The sequence below is a fragment of the Abramis brama genome, assembly GCF_963993115.1.
Source record: "Abramis brama genome assembly, chromosome: 20".
NCBI lineage: Eukaryota > Metazoa > Chordata > Actinopteri > Cypriniformes > Leuciscidae > Abramis > Abramis brama.
The window spans coordinates 287,839-311,706 of NC_139982.1; the positions used below are offsets into that span (position 1 = coordinate 287,839).

The window sequence follows — 23,868 nt, forward strand, 5'->3', positions numbered from 1 at the left end:
AAAAAGTCAATAGAGTCTGATACAACGTAGACCTTTAATGACATGACATGGCCCAAGCTCACTTGCAGGAGTTCATGTGGAGTAGCATTTACTACAGTTGACTCAAACTCAGCTCCTCGAGGGCCAACGCCCTGCAGAGTTTAGCTCCACCCGAAATAAACACATCTGATCCAGCAAAGTCATCAGGATTACTAAAAACTTTCAGACAGGTGTTTTGAAGCTGGTAGGATTTAAACTCTGCAGGACAGTGACCCTCCAGGAGCTCAGGTTGAGACCACTGATTTACTGTGAACTGAGACACTCTGACACACTGAAAACACAGGATCATGAGTTGCTTGTGTGTAAATGAATACAGTGCCATGCTTCACTCTGAAACACAGAGCATGTCAGTGTTAGGTTTATTGACTAGTTTTGGCCACTAGAGGCCCTCATTGTGTTTCATTTCAGTTTCCCACCATCGTATCATGTGTTATTGTTCTCACCTGTGCCTCATTTCCTGTGAGTGTATTTAAGTAGCTCGGTTCCTCTGTTTTTTTGCTTAGTGTTTGATATGTTGAGACCAACCTCTCCAGTCTTCGGTAAATGTCTCCTGTGAATTAATTTGATTTATTTGCTCTATGTGATTTTCTGACATTTGCTTTTGTTGTTCTCATATTTTCTCTTTGACATTTTTAGATGTTTTTAATTGACCTTTTCGGGAAACACTCACCCTCTTGGCTTTTTGTATTGACCCCTTGGAAGAACTGGAGTTATAGTTTTGGAATAACTTTATCATTAGCCTTCTACATTCAGCCCTCACAGCCTAGTTCTAACCTTGGTCCTTACAGTCAGAATGTATATTTATATGAATACATCACAACCTTCACAATTTGACATTCATACTAAGCCATATCCTGTTCTCTCAACAATGCATTGTTAGTATTAATAAATAAAAAAATCCCAGCCAACTGATAAGTAACTCTGTTTCAGTTAATCGCCATTTGGTGTGGTGTTAATTGTGAACCCTGGCTGAGATGCTAACTGTGTCCTGCACACAGCCACTAGATGGTGCTGCTAGCATGTTAAGTGCTGTCAGAAGCAAATCATGCATGAAATGGAAGCATTTTACACTTTTAGTAACTGTTGCAAATTCAATCTTCATACAGTCCATTCCCTTCCCCTCACCCCAAACAATATTGTTATTAAACTTAGGCAGTCCATGTGGGTCATACGTCTGTATAAATATGGAAAAATATCAGCAGTGCTAAGCGGCCGCTTACCTTGCTTACTGGTTAAGTCACCCACTGATTATAGCATGGTTAATTATTTTAAAACCATTCACCTCAGTGTCTGCAGCTGACAGTTTGGACTCTTCAGTCCATCAGAAAGAAGCTTCACTCCAGAATCCTGCAGGTCATTGTTACTCAGGTCCAGCTCTCTCAGAAAGGAGTTTGAGGATTGTAGAGCTGATGATAAACTCTCACAGGACTGAGCTGTGAGATTACAGCTGTGTAGCCTGTGTAGAGAACAAAGCAAAGAGCAGTAGTAAAGTTTATTAGCGTTTATAATCTGGAGCTTGAAAAAAAACCTTTAACTGTAGTGAATTAAGCACAGCTAAAACAATTATCTCTTCATAAAACATCAAATCAGCATTTATTTTTATACACATTACTTTTATTCATTTTTCTAAACTGTCTAGGCCTGCAAAATGTTTTTAATTGGCCTTTTTGGGAAACACTCACCCTCTTGGCTTTATGTATTGACCCCTTGGAACAACTGGAGTTACAGTTTTGGAATGACTTTATCATTAGCCTTCTATATTCAGCCCTCACAGCCTAGTTCTAACCTTGGTCCTTACAGTCAGAATGTATATTTATATGAATACATCACAACCTTCACAATTTGACATTCATACTAAGCCATATCCTGTTGTCTCAACAATGCATTGTTAGTATTAATAAATAAATAAATCCCAGCCAACTGATAAGTAACTCCGTTTCAGTTAATCGCCATTTGGTGTGTGGTGTTAATTTTGAACCCTGGCTGAGATGCTAACTGTGTCCTGCACACAGCCACTAGATGGTGCTGCTAGCTTGTTAAGTGCTGTCAGAAGCAAATCATGCATGAAATAGAAGCATTTTACACTTTTAGTAACTGTTGCAAATTCAATCTTCATACAGTCCATTCCCTTCCCCTCACCCCAAACAATATTTTTCTTAAACTTATGCAGTCCATGTGGGTCATACGTCTGTATAAATATGGAAAAATATCAGCGGTGCTAAGCGGCCGCTTACCTTGCTTACTGGTTAAGTCACCCTCTGATTATAGCATAGTTAATTATTTTAAAAACATTCACCTCAGTATCTCCAGCTGACAGTTTGAATTATTCAGTCCATCAGAAAGAAGCTTCACTCCAGAATCCTGCAGGTCATTGTTACTCAGGTCCAGCTCTCTCAGAAAGGAGTTTGAGGATTGTAGAGCTGATGATAAACTCTCACAGGACTGAGCTGTGAGATTACAGCTGTGTAGCCTTTGTAGAGAACAAAACAAAGAGCAGTAGTAATGCTTATTAGTGTTTATAAACTGGAGTTTGACAAAACCTTTAACTGTAGTGTATTAAGCCAAGCCAAAACAATTATCTCTTCATAAAACATCAAACCAGCATTTATTTTCACACACATTACTTTGATTAATTTTTCTGAACAGTCTAGGCCAGCAAGTCACCCATTTAAAATGAAGGCAATAACAAAAGACTAACAGTGTTTATAAATGAATGTAAAGGAGACTCTTACAGTGCTCTTCTGGTGTTTTTGATCACTGGCAGCAGTCTCACCAGTGCTTCATCAGATCTTCTGTATTTATGCAGTTCAAACTTCTTTTGAGTCTCTTCTGACATCTGTAGCACAAACACCAGACCAGACCATTGAGCAGAGGAGAGATTCTGTGATGAAAGTTTTCCTGAGCTCAGATTCTTCTGGATTTCCTCCACAAAGTCATCTTTCAGTTCACTCAGACAGTGGAAGAGATTGATGGTCCTCTCTACTGATTCCTCCTTCTCTATTTTCTTTTTGATATAGTTAACAGTGTTTTTCATGTCCCCTGTTTTCTGTTCCAGTCCTGGCAGTAGTCGCTTCAGGTCACTCTGATTGGACTCCAGACCCAGAAGGAACCGAAGGAAAAGATCCAAGTGCCCGTTCTCACTCTGCAAAGCTTTGTTCACTGCAGCATTATGAAGCTGAAACAGTGGCTTTTTGGACAGTTTCCATGTCAGTTTTTCTCTCCTGGATTGAAGAAATAGGTCAGCTTTCTCATCTTTGCCCATCATAAACACATAAAGAGCAGCAAGGAATTCCTGTACGCTGAGATGTACGAAGCTGTAAACATTTCTTGTTGAATCCTTTTCCTCCTGAAACATTCGAGTGCATAACCCAGAGTACAACGATCCTTCACTGACATCTAGTCCACATTCCTCAAGATCTTCTTTGTAGAAAATCAGGTTTCCTTTCTCTAGCTGTTGAAAGGCCAGTTTCCCAAGCTTCAGAATAATCTTTTCAAAAGACACTGCATTGGAATTAGGTTCGGACTCATCACAGTATTTTTCTTCCATCTGTTTCTTCTGAGAAATTAAGAAGCTTGTGTACATCCCTGTGAGAGTTGTGGGAGTTTTGGCATTGCTCTTTCGAGCCAGTAGAGGCTGAAGAACAATAAGAGAGATCCAGCAGAAGACGGGGATGTGGCACATGATGTACAGACTCCTGGATTTCTTGATGTGACTGATGAGGTTTCCAGCAACCTCAGGACTGCTGTTATTTTTGAAGTATTGCTCTTTCTGCTCATCGTTAAATCCTCGCACCTCTGTCACTTGATCAATGTAGTTTCGGGGTATCGGACTGGCTGCTGCTGGTCTGGATGTGATCCAGATGAGAGCAGAGGGAACCAGATGTGCCTTGATGAGGCTTGTTATAATCTTACTCACTGTTGTTTTTTTGTGAACATCTGTAAATCTGCCACCCTCTTTATAGCTCAAAGGGAACCGGCATTCATCCAGTCCATCAAAAATGAACAAGACTTTACCATCATCTTCAGGAAGAGAGGGCAGTTCTTTAGGATCACTAAAGAAGTGTTCATGAAGCAGTTCCATGAGACTGCGGTTCTCTGTAATAAGGTTTAGCTCACGGAATGGCAGAGGAAAAATGAAGGTTATTTCCTGATTTTCTTTTCCTTCAGCCCAGTCAAGGATGAATTTATTGACAGAGACAGTTTTTCCCACTCCTGCGATCCCCATCGTCAGTACTTTTTTGTTTCGTTTAAACATGTCATTACACTTGATTGCTGTCTCCTTGGCAGTCAGTCGGTTGTGATTTGATTCGATCTGTATCACTTCATGGTCGTTCACTCTTCCTCCAGTCTCATTCCCAACCACATATAAATTATTGTAAATATTGTTCAGGTATTCCCGATGACCCGTCTGTGAATTACCAACTAATATCCGCTCGTAGTCCGGTTTTAATTTGTCCTTCAGTCTGCGGCTGGTTTCTGTGTATTCACAAAGAGTAGTTTCTCTATCATCTGCAGTTGAGCCTTTTAGAATGAGGGGAAAAACAGCAAAAAGTAAGTGATTGTGTTTTTCATAAATTCCTGCTTCTACTATATTCAAATGAATCACATTCTTACTGCTATAGTGTTTATATGCACATCTTACACTGATTATGGTGAAGTTGACAACATAAATGATGGAAATGCCTTGATTAATACTTGAATGCGATTGGAATTGTATTTATCAGATTGACACTATTGGACTCGGAATAGTTCACTTAAAAATGAAAAAACAGTCATCATTTACTCACCCTCAAGTTGATTCAAGCCTGTATGAATGTATTTTAAGAACTGATTTTCCTGCTAAGACAAAACTCTCCGTGCAATAAAGCAATAAAACGCACCCTGGACAGAAGATCGAGAGCACAGGAAATTGTCTTGTCCAAACTTATCTCCTTGTTTATATATGCATCCCCCTCTCCCTCCTCAAGTCACTAAAAGTTCACTGAGATTGTCTATATATCACATATGATGTATCTTGTGAATCTATTGTTTTTCCTTTTCATTGAATTATTCTGCATTATTCTGAAATCATTATTTTACTAGACTAAGAGGAGGCTGGTGCTAACTCAGCTCTGTGTCCAGGATAGGTCAAACTAAAGGCGCATATATGAACGGAGCAGTGGCACGTCATCTGAAGACCTTTTGATTTCTGTCTATCACTGACTTGGCAAGTTGTATGGAAATGGCTAAATAAACTACACTTTTTTGTATGAGTGAGCAGTAGCCAACCGACTTAAGAGGTATTAGCAAACCCTGCACCCTCTGACCAAGATCAGACTGGCGAGGCTGTGTCCGTGAGATCCACGTAAACCCGGGGCGTGTGACGCTGTGCAGCATCGGGTCCCTTAATGAATGAATAATTGAAAGTATGGGATACTCTGAATAATCAAAGATCTTAATTAATTTATAATCAATATTTATGACTATTTTTTAATAAGAAACACAATCTAAATTTGATTAGCATTTGAAATTAGAGACAGATAAAGTGTTGAGCTAAAGTAATATTGAAACTAAATTTCAATAAATTAAGTGAACTTCACTGGAGCACTGAAAAAACATACACGCATTATCCCTCTGCCCATACCATTGGATTTCCGTCGCTGGGCCAATGGGTGGTCTTTACAGTATTTTTTTTTCTACTGTGGAAGTCAATGGGGCCCATCAACTGTTTGGTTACCGACATTCTTCAAAATATCTTCCTTTGTTTTAGCAGAAGAAAGAAATTCATAAAGGTTTGAAACCACTTGAGGGTGAGTAAATGCCAGAATTATCCTTTTTAAGTAAACTATTCCTTTAAGGCCATGCTGACCAAATAATGAAAAGCTTTTTGATCAAACATTGACATCTAGCACACCAAACAAGACATGAGACTGTATTAGGGTTATGCATATGTAGAAGTTGCTTGTAGAAGTTTTATTTCAAAAACTTGAAACTTGTAAACCATTTAACCATTCGTAAATATGACTAGACAGTCTGTTCTAATAAATGTACTTGAATAAGATCTGCTGCTGTTCTTCTTGGCTAATTGTCGCTTGCTGTTTTATTTTCTCTTGTTTCCATGTACAGACGGGGATTATTTACCCCTGATCTCTTCTGAATGAGCTCCAACAGCTGCAGACGTCTTCATATTGCCTTCAGCCTGACTTGAGTGTGTGTGAGAGAGAGGATCACTCACTGGGAAACATAAGTCACATAAACACATCAGCAGAGCAAAGTTCAAGTCAAACCATTAAATTGGTAAACAATCAATCACATTACAGAGTGAATTAAATGTTACTTTGCTTGTGTTTGTTCTCCAGCTGCCCAGCCAGATTGTTCTGGTTCATCTTCCTCAGGACCTTCACTGTGATGTTCACAGTTTCTTCTGATCCAAAACATGCTACCATCTTATCCACTGTGTCTAAGATATCTGCTTTCTCCATTTCAGACTTTGATATACACTCATGATCCTTCTCTAAGTGCCACTTAAACGTCTTCTGTTCAGCTTTTACCAGTTTATTCAGTGAGTTTAACAGCAGCTCTTTAACAGACGCCATCACCCTTCACAGATTCACAGCTGCAGGATAAAAAGAAAAAGATCTGAAGTAGTGTCACTCTTAACATGATGACATAAGCGCTCAAAACATGCTGGCAATGAATACCCTAGCAACAAAATATTTAGCACAAGTTCACCCTGTAATTTCCAAAAGTCATTGTGAAAATCGTCTCGGTTACATATGGTAACCCTCGTTCCCTGAGGGAGAGAACGAAGACGTACGTTGTGGTGAATGACAAATAGGAATCCTATTCGTCGTTCACCACGACGTACGTCATAGTGACCGAACGATAGGGAATGTCTCAGTTACAAATGGTAACCTTCGCTCCCTGAGGGAGGGAACGGAGACGTACGTTGTAGTGACCGAACGATAGGGAACTATTTCTTTACCACCTCATATTCTCTGTTTTAAATTTTTCCCTTTTACACTTTTGCCATTTGTTGTCTCAACATTAAGGCAGTCTATGCTCTAGTAATGTTACTCTAAACGAGTTATCTGACAGATTTATCATTTTGACACTAGAATTAGTTGATTTCTTCGACGATGCATCATACTACTACAGTAGTTAAGCAGTGAGTAACGCCGTTGTACAGGAAACATAGTTTAGATTGTTGAATGGCAGGGTTGTCCATCACCAAATTACACAAACATCTCATTAAAATGTCTACAAAACTATAAAACTGATCTGAGATCAGGTAAAAACCATAAACACAGGTTTATTGGGATCGGCCCCCAACAGCGAACCATCGAAATTTCGAAACATTTGGAAACAGTTGTGACGTAACAAAGCCCTTTTTTACTGAATTCACGTGATGAAAGCGGCCATCAAGACACACATTTGATTGAATAAGATCCAAACTAGAGTATAAAGACAGTATCTCAGCGCTCTTTGATGCAGAATTGTTCTTTTTTCTTTTTTTTTAATTGTTTTTATTATAGGGCCGATAGTAGAACCTCGGATTCAGGAGGAACTGTGTGGTTTTCGTCCCGGTCGTGGAACACTGGATCAGCTCTATACCCTCTACAGGGTGCTGGAGGGTTCATGGGAGTTTGCCCAACCAGTCCACATGTGTTTTGTGGATTTGGAGAAGGCATTCGACTGTGTCCCTCGCGGCGGCCTGTGGAGGGTGCTCCGGGAGTATGGGGTCCGGGGCCCTTTGCTAAGGGCTATCCGGTCCCTGTACGACCGGAGCAGGAGCTTGGTTCGTATTGCCAGCAGTAAGTCAGACTTGTTCCCGGTGCGTGTTGGACTCCGGCAGGGCTGCCCTTTGTCACCGGTTCTGTTCATAATTTTTATGGACAGAATTTCTAGGCGCAGCCAGGGGCCGGAGGGGGTCAGGTTTGGGGACCACACGATTTCATCTCTGCTCTTTGCGGATGATGTGGTCGTGTTGGCCTCATCAAACCAGGACCTCCAGCATGCGCTGGGACGGTTTGCAGCCGAGTGTGAAGCGGCCGGGATGAGAATCAGCACCTCCAAATTCGAGGCCATGGTCCTCAGTCGGAAAAGGGTGGCTTGCCCGCTTCAGGTTGGTGGAGAGTTCCTGCCTCAAGTGGAGGAGTTCAAGTATCTCGGGGTCTTGTTCACGAGTGAGGGAAGGATGGAACGGGAGATTGACAGACGGATCGGTGCAGCTTCTGCAGTAATGCGGTCGCTGTACCGGTCTGTCGTGGTGAAGAAGGAGCTGAGCCGCAAGGCGAAGCTCTCGATTTACCGGTCAATCTACGTTCCTACTCTCACCTATGGTCATGAGCTGTGGGTCATGACCGAAAGGACAAGATCCCGGATACAAGCGGCCGAAATGAGCTTTCTCCGCAGGGTGGCTGGGCGCTCCCTAAGAGATAGGGTGAGAAGCTCGGTCACTCGGGAGGAGCTCAGAGTAGAGCCGCTGCTCCTCCACATCGGTCAGTTGAGGTGGCTCGGGCATCTTTTCCGGATGCCTCCTGGACGCCTTCCTGGCGTTCCGGGCATGTCCCACCGGGAGGAGACCCCGGGGAAGACCTAGGACACGCTGGAGAGACTATGTCTCCCGTCTGGCCTGGGAACGCCTCGGTGTCCCCCCGGAAGAGCTGGAGGAAGTGTCGAGGGAGAGGGAAGTCTGGGCATCCCTGCTTAGACTGCTGCCCCCGCGACCCGGCCCCGGATAAGCGGTAGAATGGTTGGATGGATGGATGTTTTTATTATGCAAGTACAAAGAAAACAGAGAGATAGAGCAACTTAAAACCTGGTCAACCTGGTTTTCCATCCAAGTATTAACCAGTACTAAACAAAATCCTCTGTGCAGTAGGGGGAAAAAACAACAACAACCAAACAACAAAGAAAACACAATGCACATTCCCCTTCACTTTATACATACAGCACTCTTTTCTTTTTCTTTCTTTCTTTTTTTTCATTTTTTCCCCTTTTCCCTTTTACACACAAGACAAAGGACAGCAGACAAACATGACAAACCATTTAGACACATTCCAGAACAAGTTACAACACACAGGACACGTCACACTAACAAGTCAAGTCAAGTCAAGTCAAGTATATTTATATAGCGCTTTTCACAATACAGATTGCATCAAAGCAGCTTCACAGCATTAAACCAGAATAACACAACAAGGTTTGTTTCTAGTGTAAATTTATTGATTGATAAAATTAAATTAATATCCCCAAAATATCCCCAACTGAGCAAGCCAAAGGCAACAGTGGCAAGGAACCGAAAACTCCATCAGGTGACCTAAAGGTGTCCTAAAACTCCATCAGGTGACCCAATGGAGAAAAAAAACCTTGGGAGAACCCAGGCTCAGTCGGGGGCCAGTTCTCCTCTGGCGTTTATGAACTAGAGGCCAGATTTTAGTTTGAACAGTAAGATTTAAAATGTTATATGAATGCCTGGCTGAAGAGATGCGTCTTTAATCTAGTTTTAAACTGGGAGAGCGAGTCTGAGCAACGAACAGTATCAGGAAGGCTATTCCAGAGTTTTGGAGCTAAATGTGAAAATGCTCTCCCTCCTTTGGTGGATCTGGATATTCTAGGAATGACCAAAAGCCTCGAATTTAGTGATCTTAAAGAGCGCGATGGATTATATGGCGATAGAAGATCCGTTAAATAGGCTGGAGCTAAGCCGTTTAGAGCTTTATAAGTCAGTAGCAATACCTTGTAATTAATACGGAACTTTATAGGTAACCAATGCAGTGATGATAAAATCGGTGTTATATGATCATATTTTCTTGATCTAGTAAGAACTCTAGCGGCTGCATTTTGGACTAACTGTAACTTGTTTATTGAGGATGCAGGACAACCGGCTAACAAAACAACCGGCTAACAAAACAAAACAAACTGATCTACCAAATTCATAATAATAATAATAATAATAATGTCTCAATCACACACGCATGCCCACACACACACACACAAATTACACTGGTGGTGTTCCTTAACCCTTTATGACCTACCATAGAACAGTTCTGCCAGAGTATATCTTTGTATTTTCACATGCTGTGCTGTCATTCTTTTGAGCATTTTCATATGCCATACATCAAAATAATCCTTACTCTCCCAGTTTGAAGGCTATATTTGTAATAAATCAATAGTAACTAGATAAATATCTCAAAAGTGCAATAAACAAAAGGAAAAATAAAAAATTCATATTTTTTTTCTACATATTTTATTCAATACAGAAATTTGCTAAATGCCAACCTCAAACTTGTCAATGTGAAAAACGTGCATAAAACAATTTAAAACTATACAGAATTGATTTGAACTGTTTACATAAATTAGTTTCTAAGATACACTCATTTAAAGGTCTGTACAAATTGCGTAATATGCGTTTACAAATACAAAAGAAAAACAAACAAACAAACAAAAAACACAAAAATGCATTGCACATCATTTCTTTCTTTGGCTGCATTCCTGGCTTTCTTCCTGATAAAACAATTTAAAACTATACAGAATTTATTTGAACTGTTAATTAGTTTCTAAGATACACTCATATAAAGGTCTGTACAAATTGCGTAATATGCGTTTACAAAAACAAAAGAAAAACAAACAAACAAAAAAACCACACAAAAATGCACCTCTTTCTTTGGCTGCACACACCTGGCTTTCTTCCTGGGACGGATCTATTCCTTCAAGAAAGTCGGTTTCGTCCTTGAAACGGAATCTGGAGCCGATGAGCAAACGGAGAGTTCATCTTCATCGGACGCAATTAGTATTGCCAAAACAACCGCGTCCGTGTACTTTCATTTAGACTAGACGTAATGTTACGTGCGCGCGTGTGTGTGTGAATGTTCTTGCATTTGTAAAAGAGTATTTGTGAGTGTGTAAAGGAGAAATAAATGATAAAATGAAGCAATGATAAAAAGACAATAACGAAAAGAAAGAAATATACCGGTACAGCAAATGGGAGTCAAACGCATGGTCAAATGACGCAGCTTGTGACGTCACAACATGTGACAACCTTTGGGGTCATAGTGCACAGAACGTAATACGTCAATGAGCATCGGAAGATGTAGCTATCAATCGCAGATCTACAGAACATGTGTGCAAAGACGTGCAATGCATTTTTGTGTGTTTTTTTGTAAACGCATATTACACAATTTGTACAGACTCATTAGAGGGTGAAAACAACGCAACAGGAGCATGTTGGAGGCTTGATCTGAACATGTTACATCTCTGGTTTTGAATGCAAAAAGAGTTATTGAGCTAGCGATTTGGTTTCAGTTTCTATAGGCTCTTAAACAGACACACGCAAATGGGAGCGCCGGCGCTCCCGTCGGTTTTAAAGGGTTAAATAAACTGTGAAGAGGAAAAAAATAAAACAATAATAATAATAATTTAACATTGCCATGTTAGATTTACAAACAAATAAAATAAAATACAGATTGAGTTAAGCAGAGCTAGCGTTGGGCTAATTACAGAGCATCAAATATTGGTTTCCACACAGAGTTGAACTGTTTTTGTTTATTTTTTTGTTTATTAGCGAAAGCGGTCATATAGGGATTGTCAAAGTTTTTTTTTTTTTTTTTCCCCCGTCACCTTACTGAATTTTTCGTCAACGATACCAGGGACACCGAAGCACCGGGGAACATGAAATTTGGTGGGCATGTAGCCCCACTAGACTTCTAAGGAAAAATTTCGTTTGGTCCCCGGGGGCCACTCCCCCCCCGCGCTGGGCCCCCCCAAACCCCAAAAAATGCAGTTTTTCCTAAATAACTACCTGAACCGTGGCACCGAGGATGAAGAAATTTTTATGGTATGTTGGTCTACTAGACTTTTACGGAAAAATTTCGTTTGGTCCCCGGGGGCCACTTCCCCCCCCGCGCTGGGGCCCCCGTAAATTTTTCGTCAACGATACCAGGGACACCGAAGCACCGGGGAACATGAAATTTGGTGGGCATGCAGCCCCTCTAGATTTCTAAGGAAAAATTTAGTTTGGTCCCCAGGGGCCACTCCCCCCCCGCACTGGGCCCCCCCAAACCCAAAAAAATTCAGTTTTTCCTAGATAACTACCTGAACCGTGGCACCGAGGATGAAGAAATTTTTATGGTATGTTGGTCTACTAGACTTTTACGGAAACATTTCGTTTGGTCCCCGGGGGCCACTTCCCCCCCCGCGCTGGGGCCCCCATAAATTTTTCGTCAACGATACCAGGGACACCGAAGCACCGGGGAACATGAAATTTGGTGGGCATGTAGCCCCACTAGACTTCTAAGGAAAAATTTCGTTTGGTCCCCGGGGGCCACTCCCCCCCCCGTGCTGGGCCCCCCCAAACCCAAAAAAAATGCAGTTTTTCCTAAATAACTACCTGAACCGTGGCACCGAGGATGAAGAAATTTTTATGGTATGTTGGTCTACTAGACTTTTACGGAAAAATTTCGTTTGGTCCCCGGGGGCCACTTCCCCCCCCGCGCTGGGGCCCCCGTAAATTTTTCGTCAACGATACCAGGGACACCGAAGCACCGGGGAACATGAAATTTGGTGGGCATGTAGCCCCACTAGACTTCTAAGGAAAAATTTCGTTTGGTCCCCAGGGGCCACTCCCCCCCCGCGCTGGGCCCCCCCAAACCCAAAAAAATGCAGTTTTTCCTAAATAACTACCTGAACCGTGGCACCAAGGATGAAGAAATTTTTATGGTATGTTGGTCTACTAGACTTTTACGGAAAAATTTCGTTTGGTCCCCGGGGGCCACTTTCATCCATGGGGGGGGTATAAAATAAATTCATTTATGTGCACATTTAGTGACTGTACACTCATCGGCCTGTAGATGGTGCTGTTGAGCGAAGGGTTGCTGGTTTAGGATGATACTGTCACACACACACATGCAGGAATACAAACAAATGCAAGCATGCACACACACTGACATCCACACGCACAGACACACACCCATACACACACATACAAATCCACATGCACAGACACACATACATACACGCACAGACACACACACAGACACACACATACACAAACACACACACACACACACACACACACACACACAGACATGCACATACTATTACTTTTTATAGGTATATACATAAACACGCAATACAGCCAAATTACTCAACGTCATTTATTTTTGTGGAAAGCCAGTGCAGGCCTGAGCGGCGGTCATATTTTGTACCGCGATGCGGTACATCTAGTTAATAATACGATCAATATAAAACATCTGAGCTGCTATCTGATACAATTCCATATTAGAGAGGTTTAACCCTCCTTCCCATTTTGAGCAAAACAATAGATTCCTTTTTATTCTTGGGGTTTTTCCAGCCCAAATAAAAGATGTAATTATGGAATTTATTTCCTTGAAAAAGGTTTTTGGTGGTGTCAACGGAATACACTTAAACAAGTAAATAAACTTAGAGAGCCACATCATCTTTACCAAATTTATTCTACCAATTAAATTCAATTTGAGATCACTGTAGTTATTGAGATTATATTTTAGATTATTTTTCAGTGTTAAAAAATTACTCTTATACAATTGTATTTTATTTGCACTGATATAACAACCTAAATATTTTATTTTACAGCTTTGTACTTTAAATTGTTTAAATACCTCTGGGTTTATTTGTTTTTGGCCAATAGTCAAAATTTCAGTTTTGCAACTGTTAATTTTATAACCTGAAATTTTTGAGAATTGACTCATTATATTGATTACACTCGGGATTGAAATATCCACCTCACTTAGATACAACAACAAATCGTCAGCAAAAAAACTTAATTTATATTTGTTTTTGCCTATAGTGATACCCGTTATGTTATCTGTCTGTCTTATTTTCTCAGCCAAGGGTTCAATAGCCATCGCGAATAGCGCTGGAGATAATGGACAGCCTTGAGCAGTTCCACGGCTTAACGAAAATGCCTCAGATAGAACACCATTGGTGTAGACTTGTGCTTTGGGGGCTCTATACACAGTTTCTACCATATTGATGAATTCTACTGGGAAATCAAATGTTTCAAGCACTTTATACAAATATGACTAATCAAGGCAGTCAAATGCTTTTTCGACATCGACTGCCATCAAAGTCAAATCTACATTATGTTTTTTTGCATATTGTGTTAAGGATATACATGTTCTAACATTAGTTCTAAGATCCCTATTAGGAATAAACCCAGCCTGGTTATTGTTACGAACTGCTCCGAGACACGAAGGTTGAGGATCCAAATGCAGTTTATTTAAAGTGTTGTTCAGAATCGCAGTCAAAATCCAGGCAAAGGTCATACACAGGCAGGCAGTCAAAACAAAGAAACAAAACAAAACAAACAAACAAACAGGCAGGCAGGCAGGGACCAGAGGCAAGAGAGTAATCCAGGGAACAGGGCAAGATATCAAAAAAACAAGAAACAAGAAAACCAGGGAAACACTCAGAAATGCAGTGTAACACTTAACAAGACTTTGCAGTGAGTGAATGAATGAACAAGATTGACAGACTGAGACTAACAGGATGATATGACAAAGGTGAATGTAATCAGTGAATGAGGTACAGGTGAATGTGATCAGTGATAAGTGATAATGAGTCCAGGCAGTGAGTTCTGGGAAATGTAGTTTAAGAGTGATAATAGTCTTATGTGGAGTGCCCTCTAGTGGCTCTCAAGGGCAACTCCAGCTGGTGACCGTTACAGTTATGATGGATAATGCTAGGTAGGATTAGTGCCAATCTATTATTCATTACTTTTGTTATGATTTTCTTGTTATGATTTTCTTGTCACAACTGATTAAGCTGATAGGCCTGAAATCAGAAGGCTTATTACATTCACGACCTGGTTTTGGTATCACAGAAATAGTTGAAAGATACATAGTTTCTGGCAGCTTTTGTTGACTAACAAATTAATTTACAACTTCCAGGAACAAAGATCTAATATTTGGCCAGAAAGTTGAGTAAAACTCAATAGGGAGGCCATCTGATCCAGGGGCCTTTTTTTCTGGAAATGCCTTAATTGCAGCTTCAATCTCAGAGGTTGTAAAGACTTTCCGTATATCTTCCTTTTGATGAACTGATAAGCGCTGTAATTTGACCGATTTAAGAAAGGAATCTGGGTCATCATCTTTAACCTCTGTTGTATACAAGTGTTCATAAAATTGCTTAAATCTTTTATTAATAATATCATTATTTATAATGACATCATCTGATTCTTCCTCTTTTAAAGATATAGACTGAGGGCCCTATTTTAATGATCTGAAACGCAAGTGTCAAGCGCAAAGCGCAAGTAACTTTGTGGGCGGGTCTTGGCGCTGTTGCTATTATACCGGCGGGATGAATGACTCTTTCGCCAGGCGTAAATCTAAAATGGGTTGGTCTGAAGTAGCTTCATTATTCATAGGTGTGGTTTGGGCGTAACGTGAAATAAACCAATCAGAGCGTCATCTCACATTCCCTTTAAGAGCAGGTGCGCTTGTTCTAAAGCGAATTGCTATTGTAACGGCGGATCTGCCAGACGCGCGCCAGGAGCACTTCACAGCCGAGGAGAGCAACGTTCTCGTCAGGGCCGTAAAAGAGAGAGAAGTGACATTGGGGATGGAGAAACACACCCAAATAAGCTTCGGTTAAACAGGCGTATGATAATTTGGGTAAATGTGTAAGCTAGATGTATGCTTTTATAATAAATTGTCTATCTATCTATCTATCTATCTATCGTAATAATGTATGATTTGCAAAAATGAAAACTGCTGCTTCTGTGTAGATGAGAGAATCAAAGTGTATGCGCGTTGTGCACACGTTACATTGATTATGGCCAAGCATGCACCCTTAAAATAGCATATGAATAACATGCGCAACGCGCCACTGACTTTAAACTATGTTTTCCTGGTTAGTGGCGCAATTGTTTTCTAAACCTGCAAAATAGCATGAAGGAACGTTTGCGCCGGAACACGCCTCCTTTTTGCGCTGAACCGCCCAGGGAGCGCAAGTTCATTCCCTAGTTTAGCGACGTGCTTCTGTTGAGGGAAAAGCGCGCTTTGCGCGGGTGCAAAATAGGAATGACACATGCGTCGGTGTACAAAGTCAATTGCGCTGGGTGGAAGATAGGGCCCTGAGTCTTTGTAACCCTTTTGACCATCGATGCCAGTTTACCTGATTTATTTGCAGATATATAATTAAGCTTATTTGAATTTTGTCTAAGGTCTTTAACTTTATCCATCAGCATAGTGTCCAATTCTATTTTCTTTTCTTGCAATTTCCTTTTTATTGTTTGGTCCCCATTTTTAAGTTGTATTTCCATTAAATTAATGTCCTGTTTTATTTTAGCCATATTCCGCTCAAAGCTAACTTTCCTTTTTGCTGCAAAGGCTATCATTACCCCCCCCCCCCCCCCCCATTAGTTAAATTAAAAATATTATTTATATTATTATTATTATTATATATAAATATTATTTTGTTATTTTACATAAGCAACAAATTCCTCATCCATTAAGTATTTCCTATTCATTCTCCAAATTCTATGATGTAAGGTGTTTTCCTTCGGAGTCATGGTGCAGACAACTGAAGCATGATCAGATATCATAATATTGTCAATTTCACATGATATACAATTATTAATTCCCCCCTGAGACACAAAAAGATAATCTAATCTACTATAACTATTCAGTGGATTTGAATAATAAGTATAATCTTTTGAGTTTGGATGTAAGGTCCTCCATATATCTTGAAGAGCATTGACAGAAAGAAATTTCTGTAGATGTTTTGGAACATTTACTAGTTTTTGTTGTGCTGTCACAAACACTAAAGATGCTATTTAGGTCTCCTCCCATGATTATCCGACCTGTTTGTGAACTATCCAATCTTGTTTGAATATCTTTTAAAAAAGCCATATTTGAAGCCGGAGGCCTATAAATACTCAAAAGCGTATAAACTTCCCCAAATAATTAGCATTTAATTATAAGGTATCGACCGTACGGATCTGAATACTGTGACACTAGTTTAAAGCAACAACATGGAACTTTTCCTCTGCGGTCGCCCTACAGGTTGGAAGCGGAATTGTCCATTACCGCTGTCGTAAAATGATTTACGGTTACTGTATATGAAGCATGCAGGTTTTTTTCATATGGGCAATGATGATAATATTATTAATCTTCCTCCTTTCATAATTTATACATGTTTAGTAGACTAAACATTTTAACTCAAACATTTGCGGTTTGCATGTCGATTGCAATGCTCAAATCTGAACGAGAATGATAGCGATAGCATCCTAACCATCATATTAGTGTTTACTAGCTACCAGATTGATAATTCGCTCATCTACTAGCTGATTCATGAAGATAAATGGAGGACCAGATAGTTTCCGTAACGTAGCCAGGCAGACAACAGATTAGAAAAACTAAAGATAGTATGCAAGCAAGCAATTTACTTACTAGTTCAACAGCATGACGGCCAAGTCAGCATCGGTCTAGTAACACTCCTTCTCCTTTAGCTCACGCCAGCGAGCAAACGCTCGACCAATATTGATCCTCGTCCTGCCTTTTAGTTTATCACTTTCTTTTTTCCTCTTTCGACTCTACTCCGACAAAACCTTGGACTTCTTATGTTTCGCTGCTGCTTCAGCCATGACGAAAACAGACGCACGAAAACAAACGCGCTGGTTGGCCTGTCACGGCGGAAGTGGTGGGCGAAGTGACGTATGCCGTAAAGCAGTCGAATTTTGTAGTTCTTTTTGAGCGCTGGTTACTACCCGCACCCCGAAGTTACAGAGTGCCAGTAAAAGCGATACAGACCCTGTCAGGCTCTGGCAGATGTCTCATTCAACCTATTGTAAGTCGATGTACTATCACAAGGGTCTTGGATATATATTATGAAGGTTGAAAAGCTACATGTTGTTACTTTAAAGGGTATTCTCTTATTAATCAGTATCCCAACTCCTCTACTTCTGGATGTATATACTGCCTCAAAGGCCTCCCCTACCCATCTTCTTTTCAAATACTCTATTTGACCGGCTTTAAAATGGAGTTCTTGGAGAAAAACTATGTCAGCTGACATTTTTTCCAAGTGATAAATAACTTTGTGTTTTTTTTAACCCTCCTGTAGTCCATTTACATTCCAAGTTACTACTTTAAATGTGTTTAACATATATTTATACTCCTTGTATGCATTATTATTTTATTTGAACTACTATTTTATATAATTTTTGTATTTAATTTTTATATGTAAGTGGAATGATATAGGGCAAACTGCATCGCCCAACCCTATCTGCAGAATAACATTTTTCAAAAATATTAGGAAACACCTAAAGAGTTCAAACAAACATTCATCCATCCATACTGTGGTGAAGTACTCCTTTAAGCCTCACTCCGCCCCATTATTAGTTAGCGGCTTTATTTGGACTATATAAAGGGCATCCCCCGAGTAGTAGGAAATTGCGTCAACTTTGCATTCATCTCGGTGTCCTGGTTGCCGGTGCTCGATTGCTCTGTGTGGGAGGTATGTGTTTGTCTGCCATAGTTATGGTTTGGCGTCTAGATTGTGTGTGTGTTTACTGACTTTTCTGTGCAGCTGGTGTCTGTTTGGAGGTACTGCTCGGGTTTTTTTCTCTACATCGCCGCTGTAGTTCCAGTTTAATAAAAGAGTCGATCGCACGTATAACACAGCGTGCTGTGAGTGACTGCTGCTCTCCTGCACGGTAGGTCTATTGTATTGTGTGGATGCGGGTACGGGATTGTAGTTATTTTGTAAATGACGCGTGAATTCCTCTGTATAGTGAATGGGATGAGGGAATGGTCTGCCGGATATTTGAACAGAAGTCCTGCTGATTGGTATGTAAACCCACTCATGTCTCTATGTCCTTTTTAAGGTAAAAGCGTGGTTTTAATCTTGTTTCTTGTGTATTTTAGGCCATTAAAGTGGGCGTTTGATCGCAACGTGGTTTGGCCGTGACGCTGCTGTTTTGCTTTTAGTCGTTTTGTGTACAGTTGTTTCGTTTTCATTTTAGTTTTCTTTTGTTTGTTTCTATTTTGTTTTGTGATAGCTGTTTTTGACAACTACAACTGTTCTTGCGGGCAGCTGTGTAGTATACAGCTGGGCGGTGTACGGCTGCTTGGTTTTGGTTTGTTTTCTTTCTTTTTTTGATTGTGATATTTGGTTTATGGTTTGATTTTGATATAATTGATTTATTTTGTGTTGTGTTATCAGCCCTTCCTGTCGGTAAGCAATAGTACATTGATCCTGTGTGTTTATTTGGCATTAACTGCCTAAGGCTGGCAACATCAATAACCATTAATGCTGTTTTCTTATAGGCTTTATTTATATTCTTTTGTTAATTATTTTTCTTTCTTTTCCAGGAGCAGGGGTGATCCAAAAGCGGGCAGGCTAGCCATCCTGTGCATGGTGAACAGATCAAAGACAGATTCTCCTTTGAGTGTGCGGTAGAGGTTTTCTTGTAGTGGATTTCACAAGTGTGCGTGTGCTGTGGAAGGTTTGTACTCCTTGCAGGCCGAATTGAGGCTTATTGCTCAGCCTGCCCAGCTAATGGTGCACCCCAGCTCCGTCAGGAGAGTGACATGTCTGTTCATTGATTGAACTGTGCTGCTCATATACAAAGTAGTGGCCTGGCTGTCCAGCCCCGGTGTTTGACTGATTCTAACACCCTGTTTCAAATTATTTATGACATTAAATAAAGAATTGTATATATTTTCATACATATTCACGTCTTAGTGTTTTTGTGATTGTGGGAGGGAGAAACGAATTTGTGTGCCCCTTTTTCTTAGGGGTATTTCCCCAGCTGGGTTAAGGCTGGGGTGGCGTAGTCGTGATTCATTATAGCTCAGTATTTGAGAACGTGTCTGTTGCCATTTAAAGCCCATACTCATCGCCACAATACCAACATGTAACATATAATCACATACCATATATCCCCTCCCTCCCCCCTCCCCTCTAGCCCTTACAACCTCTCACGCCGCGCATGCTCGTTCACGTTGTTCACGTTGCAGGATTGTTCAACTTGCAAAATTATACAAGGTCAAGGCACTCGAGAATTTAAAAAAAATAAAAGCCTTTATTCATGGCTATAACATTTTTATAAGCATCCATATATCCGCACAGAAAGTGTGTGTGAGGATCGCATGCCAAGGACATAGAGAGAAGTGAGATGAGTTAGTTTTAACCACAGAGGAATGTGAATGCAATCTAGCATAGTTTCCACTGATGCATATGTTGACTGAAATATTCTCTTTAAGGAACGAGGATTGTGTAGCATGAGATATACATTCAGTTTTAAAACATGAACACGTTTCTCTACCTTGTAAAGATAATGTAAGTTCCTTTGGTCAGCATATAAATGCCCAACCTTTGTGTATTGACGAATGAAGACCCTCTTTCCAGTAAATAGTTTTTCTCTGCTATGTCTTGACATATAATAATAAATAAGAGATCTCATGGCATCTCATGGTGTTCGCTTCTGTGATTCGGGGAGAAAAGTTTAATTTCAAGTCTAGACTAGTGCCAGTGCTGCCAACTCTCAGACATTCAGTGCGAGACTCACGCTATTGACACTGTTCTCACACTTACTCACATTACACAACCATATTCTCACGCTGTGAAAAATTATGAAGCAAAGACACTGATTCTGACAGACAAGACAGAGCAGATTACTTTGATATAAAAAGTCTCAGCTTTCAAATTCAAATTTTTTTTTATACAAAATTCAAACAATAAATACAGCTCTATAATTCTCACACCAAGCTAAACTCAAAAGTTGGCAGTGCTGCTAGTGCTAAGCAATATTTTCTTTTTTACATGATACATGACAAATACATGACACTTTTAAATCTGTATCTATAAGTATTTTATAAATTAGTATTTACTAACCATGAATAATGATGATGTGGTGTTGCTTGTTCCTCCACTGAACTTGAACTCCTTTCAGTTCTGCATTTTTTCATAAAGGACTGAGGAGTTGTTTTCTTCAGAACTCAAACTTGTTAATCCAGAACTTTTTCAGAAAACTAACAGAACCAGTTCTTCAACAGGAGTTGTGACTTTTGTCTTTACACCTTTAAAGATGATCCTCATGATTGATATCCACTGTTTCAGCAGTGTCAGCTTGACAGATGTCATTGTTCTCATTGGCATCTTCAGTCAGGGTGGCATTGCTGTAACCAGCGGCAAATTTAATGCTAATGTGGCATTTGTCAACTGGGGAACCCTCTTTATTTTCCACTTTGCACAAAAGTGAGGAGCCACTTAACACTGTATTATTACTTCTAAAAATCTTGAGTCTCACCTTATTTTTCAAAACTTTTGCGGGTTTGGACAAACACTTCCTGTTAAGTCAGTGTTTCAGACAGCTCCGTACGTTAACAATGGAGCAGTTCATAGAGTTTTATTTTGAACTTGGACTTAAGTATAAAGAAATACAGACAGTGCTTAGGGACTGTTTGTTTTTTATTTAAGGGGCCACCAGAGGAGTTTTGAAATCTGTAGTCAAAAAATACATGACCCTCCCTTTGCCAGCAATACATTTTTCTATGACCCTCCAAAATTTTAGATTGTGAAAAAAGGCATGACCCTACCCGATAATATATTGATTAGCGTACTTCTGGTTTGCGTTTGGCAAAGATGTTCAGATAGCCATTGTTTTTTATAACCATAAACTCCTGCTTTCTCATCTTAGGGCTGTAACGAATAGACCAAACCTACGATTCGGTTCGTATCACGATTTTTGATTTTAGATTTGAAAAAAATCTTGTTTTCGGTGCTGATACGGTGTGACGCGTTCAACAGGAGCTACCAACAAAGCATCTAAAAGCTGTCACAAAGAACCGGCAAAAGTAATTATTATGAATATGTCAAATATACTGTAGCAAGGAGACATTTTAATTGTTTATTAATAAACAAGTGTTTTCTGTGTCGACCACAGTAGTTCGCAGTAGTGAACGCGCCAGAAAGAAATGCACATTAGCCTACATATGGATTACATATTAGTCGCTCTCGGAACGGTCATGTCTGTAATGGAGAACTGTCACGTCCATAACATTGTTTTTTCCCCTCATAAATGCGTTGTATATTATCTTTTTAAAATAAAATAAAAATAATATTATGTTCATTTTATGTTCTGTGGAGGCCGTCCCTTCTTCATCCAGTGGGAAGGCTATATTACTTTTGTTTTTGCGCAGTGTAATTCATACTAAAAAATATTTTGCCACCTAAAAGTTAAAGATTTTTTGTGTCACGTCACATGTGTATTTCCCTCATATTAAATATAAAACGCATGTGTAGACTGATTTCAATATATTGGTATTAAATGCATTTTCTGAGAATTTATTTTTCAAGTTTTGACTGCAAATGTCACGTCCATAACGCTGGAATTGCCCAATTTTAACGAATTTATCCTCAACTTTTTTGGTGTAGGCTAGGTCTACGTATTTTTTATGTTAACTTCAAATAATACTAATAGTAATTTAAAGATGTGGTAGCCCTACATCTTACACATCACACTCCACTGTTATGGTGGTAATTTCAGTAGATTTACTCACTAACATTATTGTGAAAACAAAATAAGAATGGAAACTAAAATATGATAGTATCGTGCAAGTGCAACAGCGCGACACATTCTATCAGCTGCAGTTCTGGTGCCTCAGTCCCAATACTGTAAAACTCGACGTACGTTCACATCACACATGTTAATGCAGCGGTAGAGTTACACTCACAGGACACTGTGCACTTATTCGCAATCATAAAAGTTCATTATTTGCTCGTGCTTTAAAGCTTTGCCGGGTAAACATTTCATTGGCATTCTGTTCTGACATGATGCACTTTTTCTGAGCGCGTACAGAAGTGCGCGCGCACTGTCAAACAGCGCCAAACTGGATTTTTGTTGGGTCAGACCCATCTGATAGCGACGGGGGGCCGAGACCACGAGAGCTACATGGAGCTACAGATAGTGGACAACCAGAATGCCTATTAGCAAAACCAGCCGCATTTCAAAGTCGTTCCCGAAATGACCGCCAGGTGGCGCAAAGGGACATTGTGCAAAACAGCAGCAATTGCCGTATTTTAAAATGTAAGTGGGTTAAATATAAAACCCTAAGCCTAATAGGCATATTTTTCATATATATATAGGCCTATTGGGCTACAACAGAATAGAACCAAAGATAGAATCAATTTTAGAACTGAAAAAATAGAATCAAAAGTTAAAAATAGAGACGATATTAGGAGCAATGACGCTGAATATTTTTACTATTCTATTGAGGAATTAGATAAATGAAGAGCTCTCGTGAGCGATACAATTGCATAGTAATTTATAGTGATTTCAAAAGCAGTCCTAAAAAAAAATACATGGCAAAATTTTTGAGAGATTACGTCACAACGCGTTTTGAGATTGTTTTGAATTAAACATTGAAGTTTAAAATGTAGTCCCGGGGCTTCCGGTAAGACTTCCGGGCCGCGGCTCTGCTGCTGACCCAGTGCTTCACGTTCGTTCGTTCGTTGGTTTGTTTGTTTGTTTGTTCCTGTGATTTAAGTATTTGCTGTTCTATTTTTATTTTATTTTAGCCATTACGTCAACTATGAAAAATGAGCCGCTTCGCATATTGGGCGATTGTATATCTGTTGAAGTTATTAGTGGCGATCGGTTCGGAGGTGAACGCCATAAGCGGAGCTCACATGTACACCCGGGAGGAACTCCTTTTATTAATCCCGCATCTTCCGAATGTTTGTCCTCAAGTGCAATTGCCTGAAGATTGCAAAGAGCTTTTAAGGAATTCTAGGACAAGGACATGGAACAGGATTTCATCGAAGAAACGAGGATCTAGAGGTGGGGTGCGACAGAGATTAAAAAGAAGA

At 40.0% G+C, this 23,868-nt stretch overlaps 1 protein-coding gene across 2 annotated transcripts in view; it reads right to left on the reverse strand.

Moving 5' to 3' along the window:
* Nucleotides 1–20,975, reverse strand: part of LOC311070542 (NLR family CARD domain-containing protein 3-like) — an 87,247-nt gene extending 66,272 nt beyond the window's left edge. For both annotated transcript variants that reach the window (XM_084094453.1, XM_084094454.1), the window contains exons 1-6: nt 20,893–20,975; nt 6,356–6,634; nt 6,160–6,252; nt 2,772–4,560; nt 2,336–2,509; nt 1,322–1,495 (exon numbers count right to left, since the gene is read on the reverse strand). In XM_084094453.1, the coding sequence (XP_083950579.1) occupies nt 1,322–1,495; nt 2,336–2,509; nt 2,772–4,560; nt 6,160–6,252; nt 6,356–6,614 (2,489 nt within the window). In that variant the 5' untranslated portion in view covers nt 6,615–6,634; nt 20,893–20,975. The remainder of the gene's footprint in view (nt 1–1,321; nt 1,496–2,335; nt 2,510–2,771; nt 4,561–6,159; nt 6,253–6,355; nt 6,635–20,892) is intronic.
* Nucleotides 20,976–23,868: the final 2,893 nt, after the last annotated feature.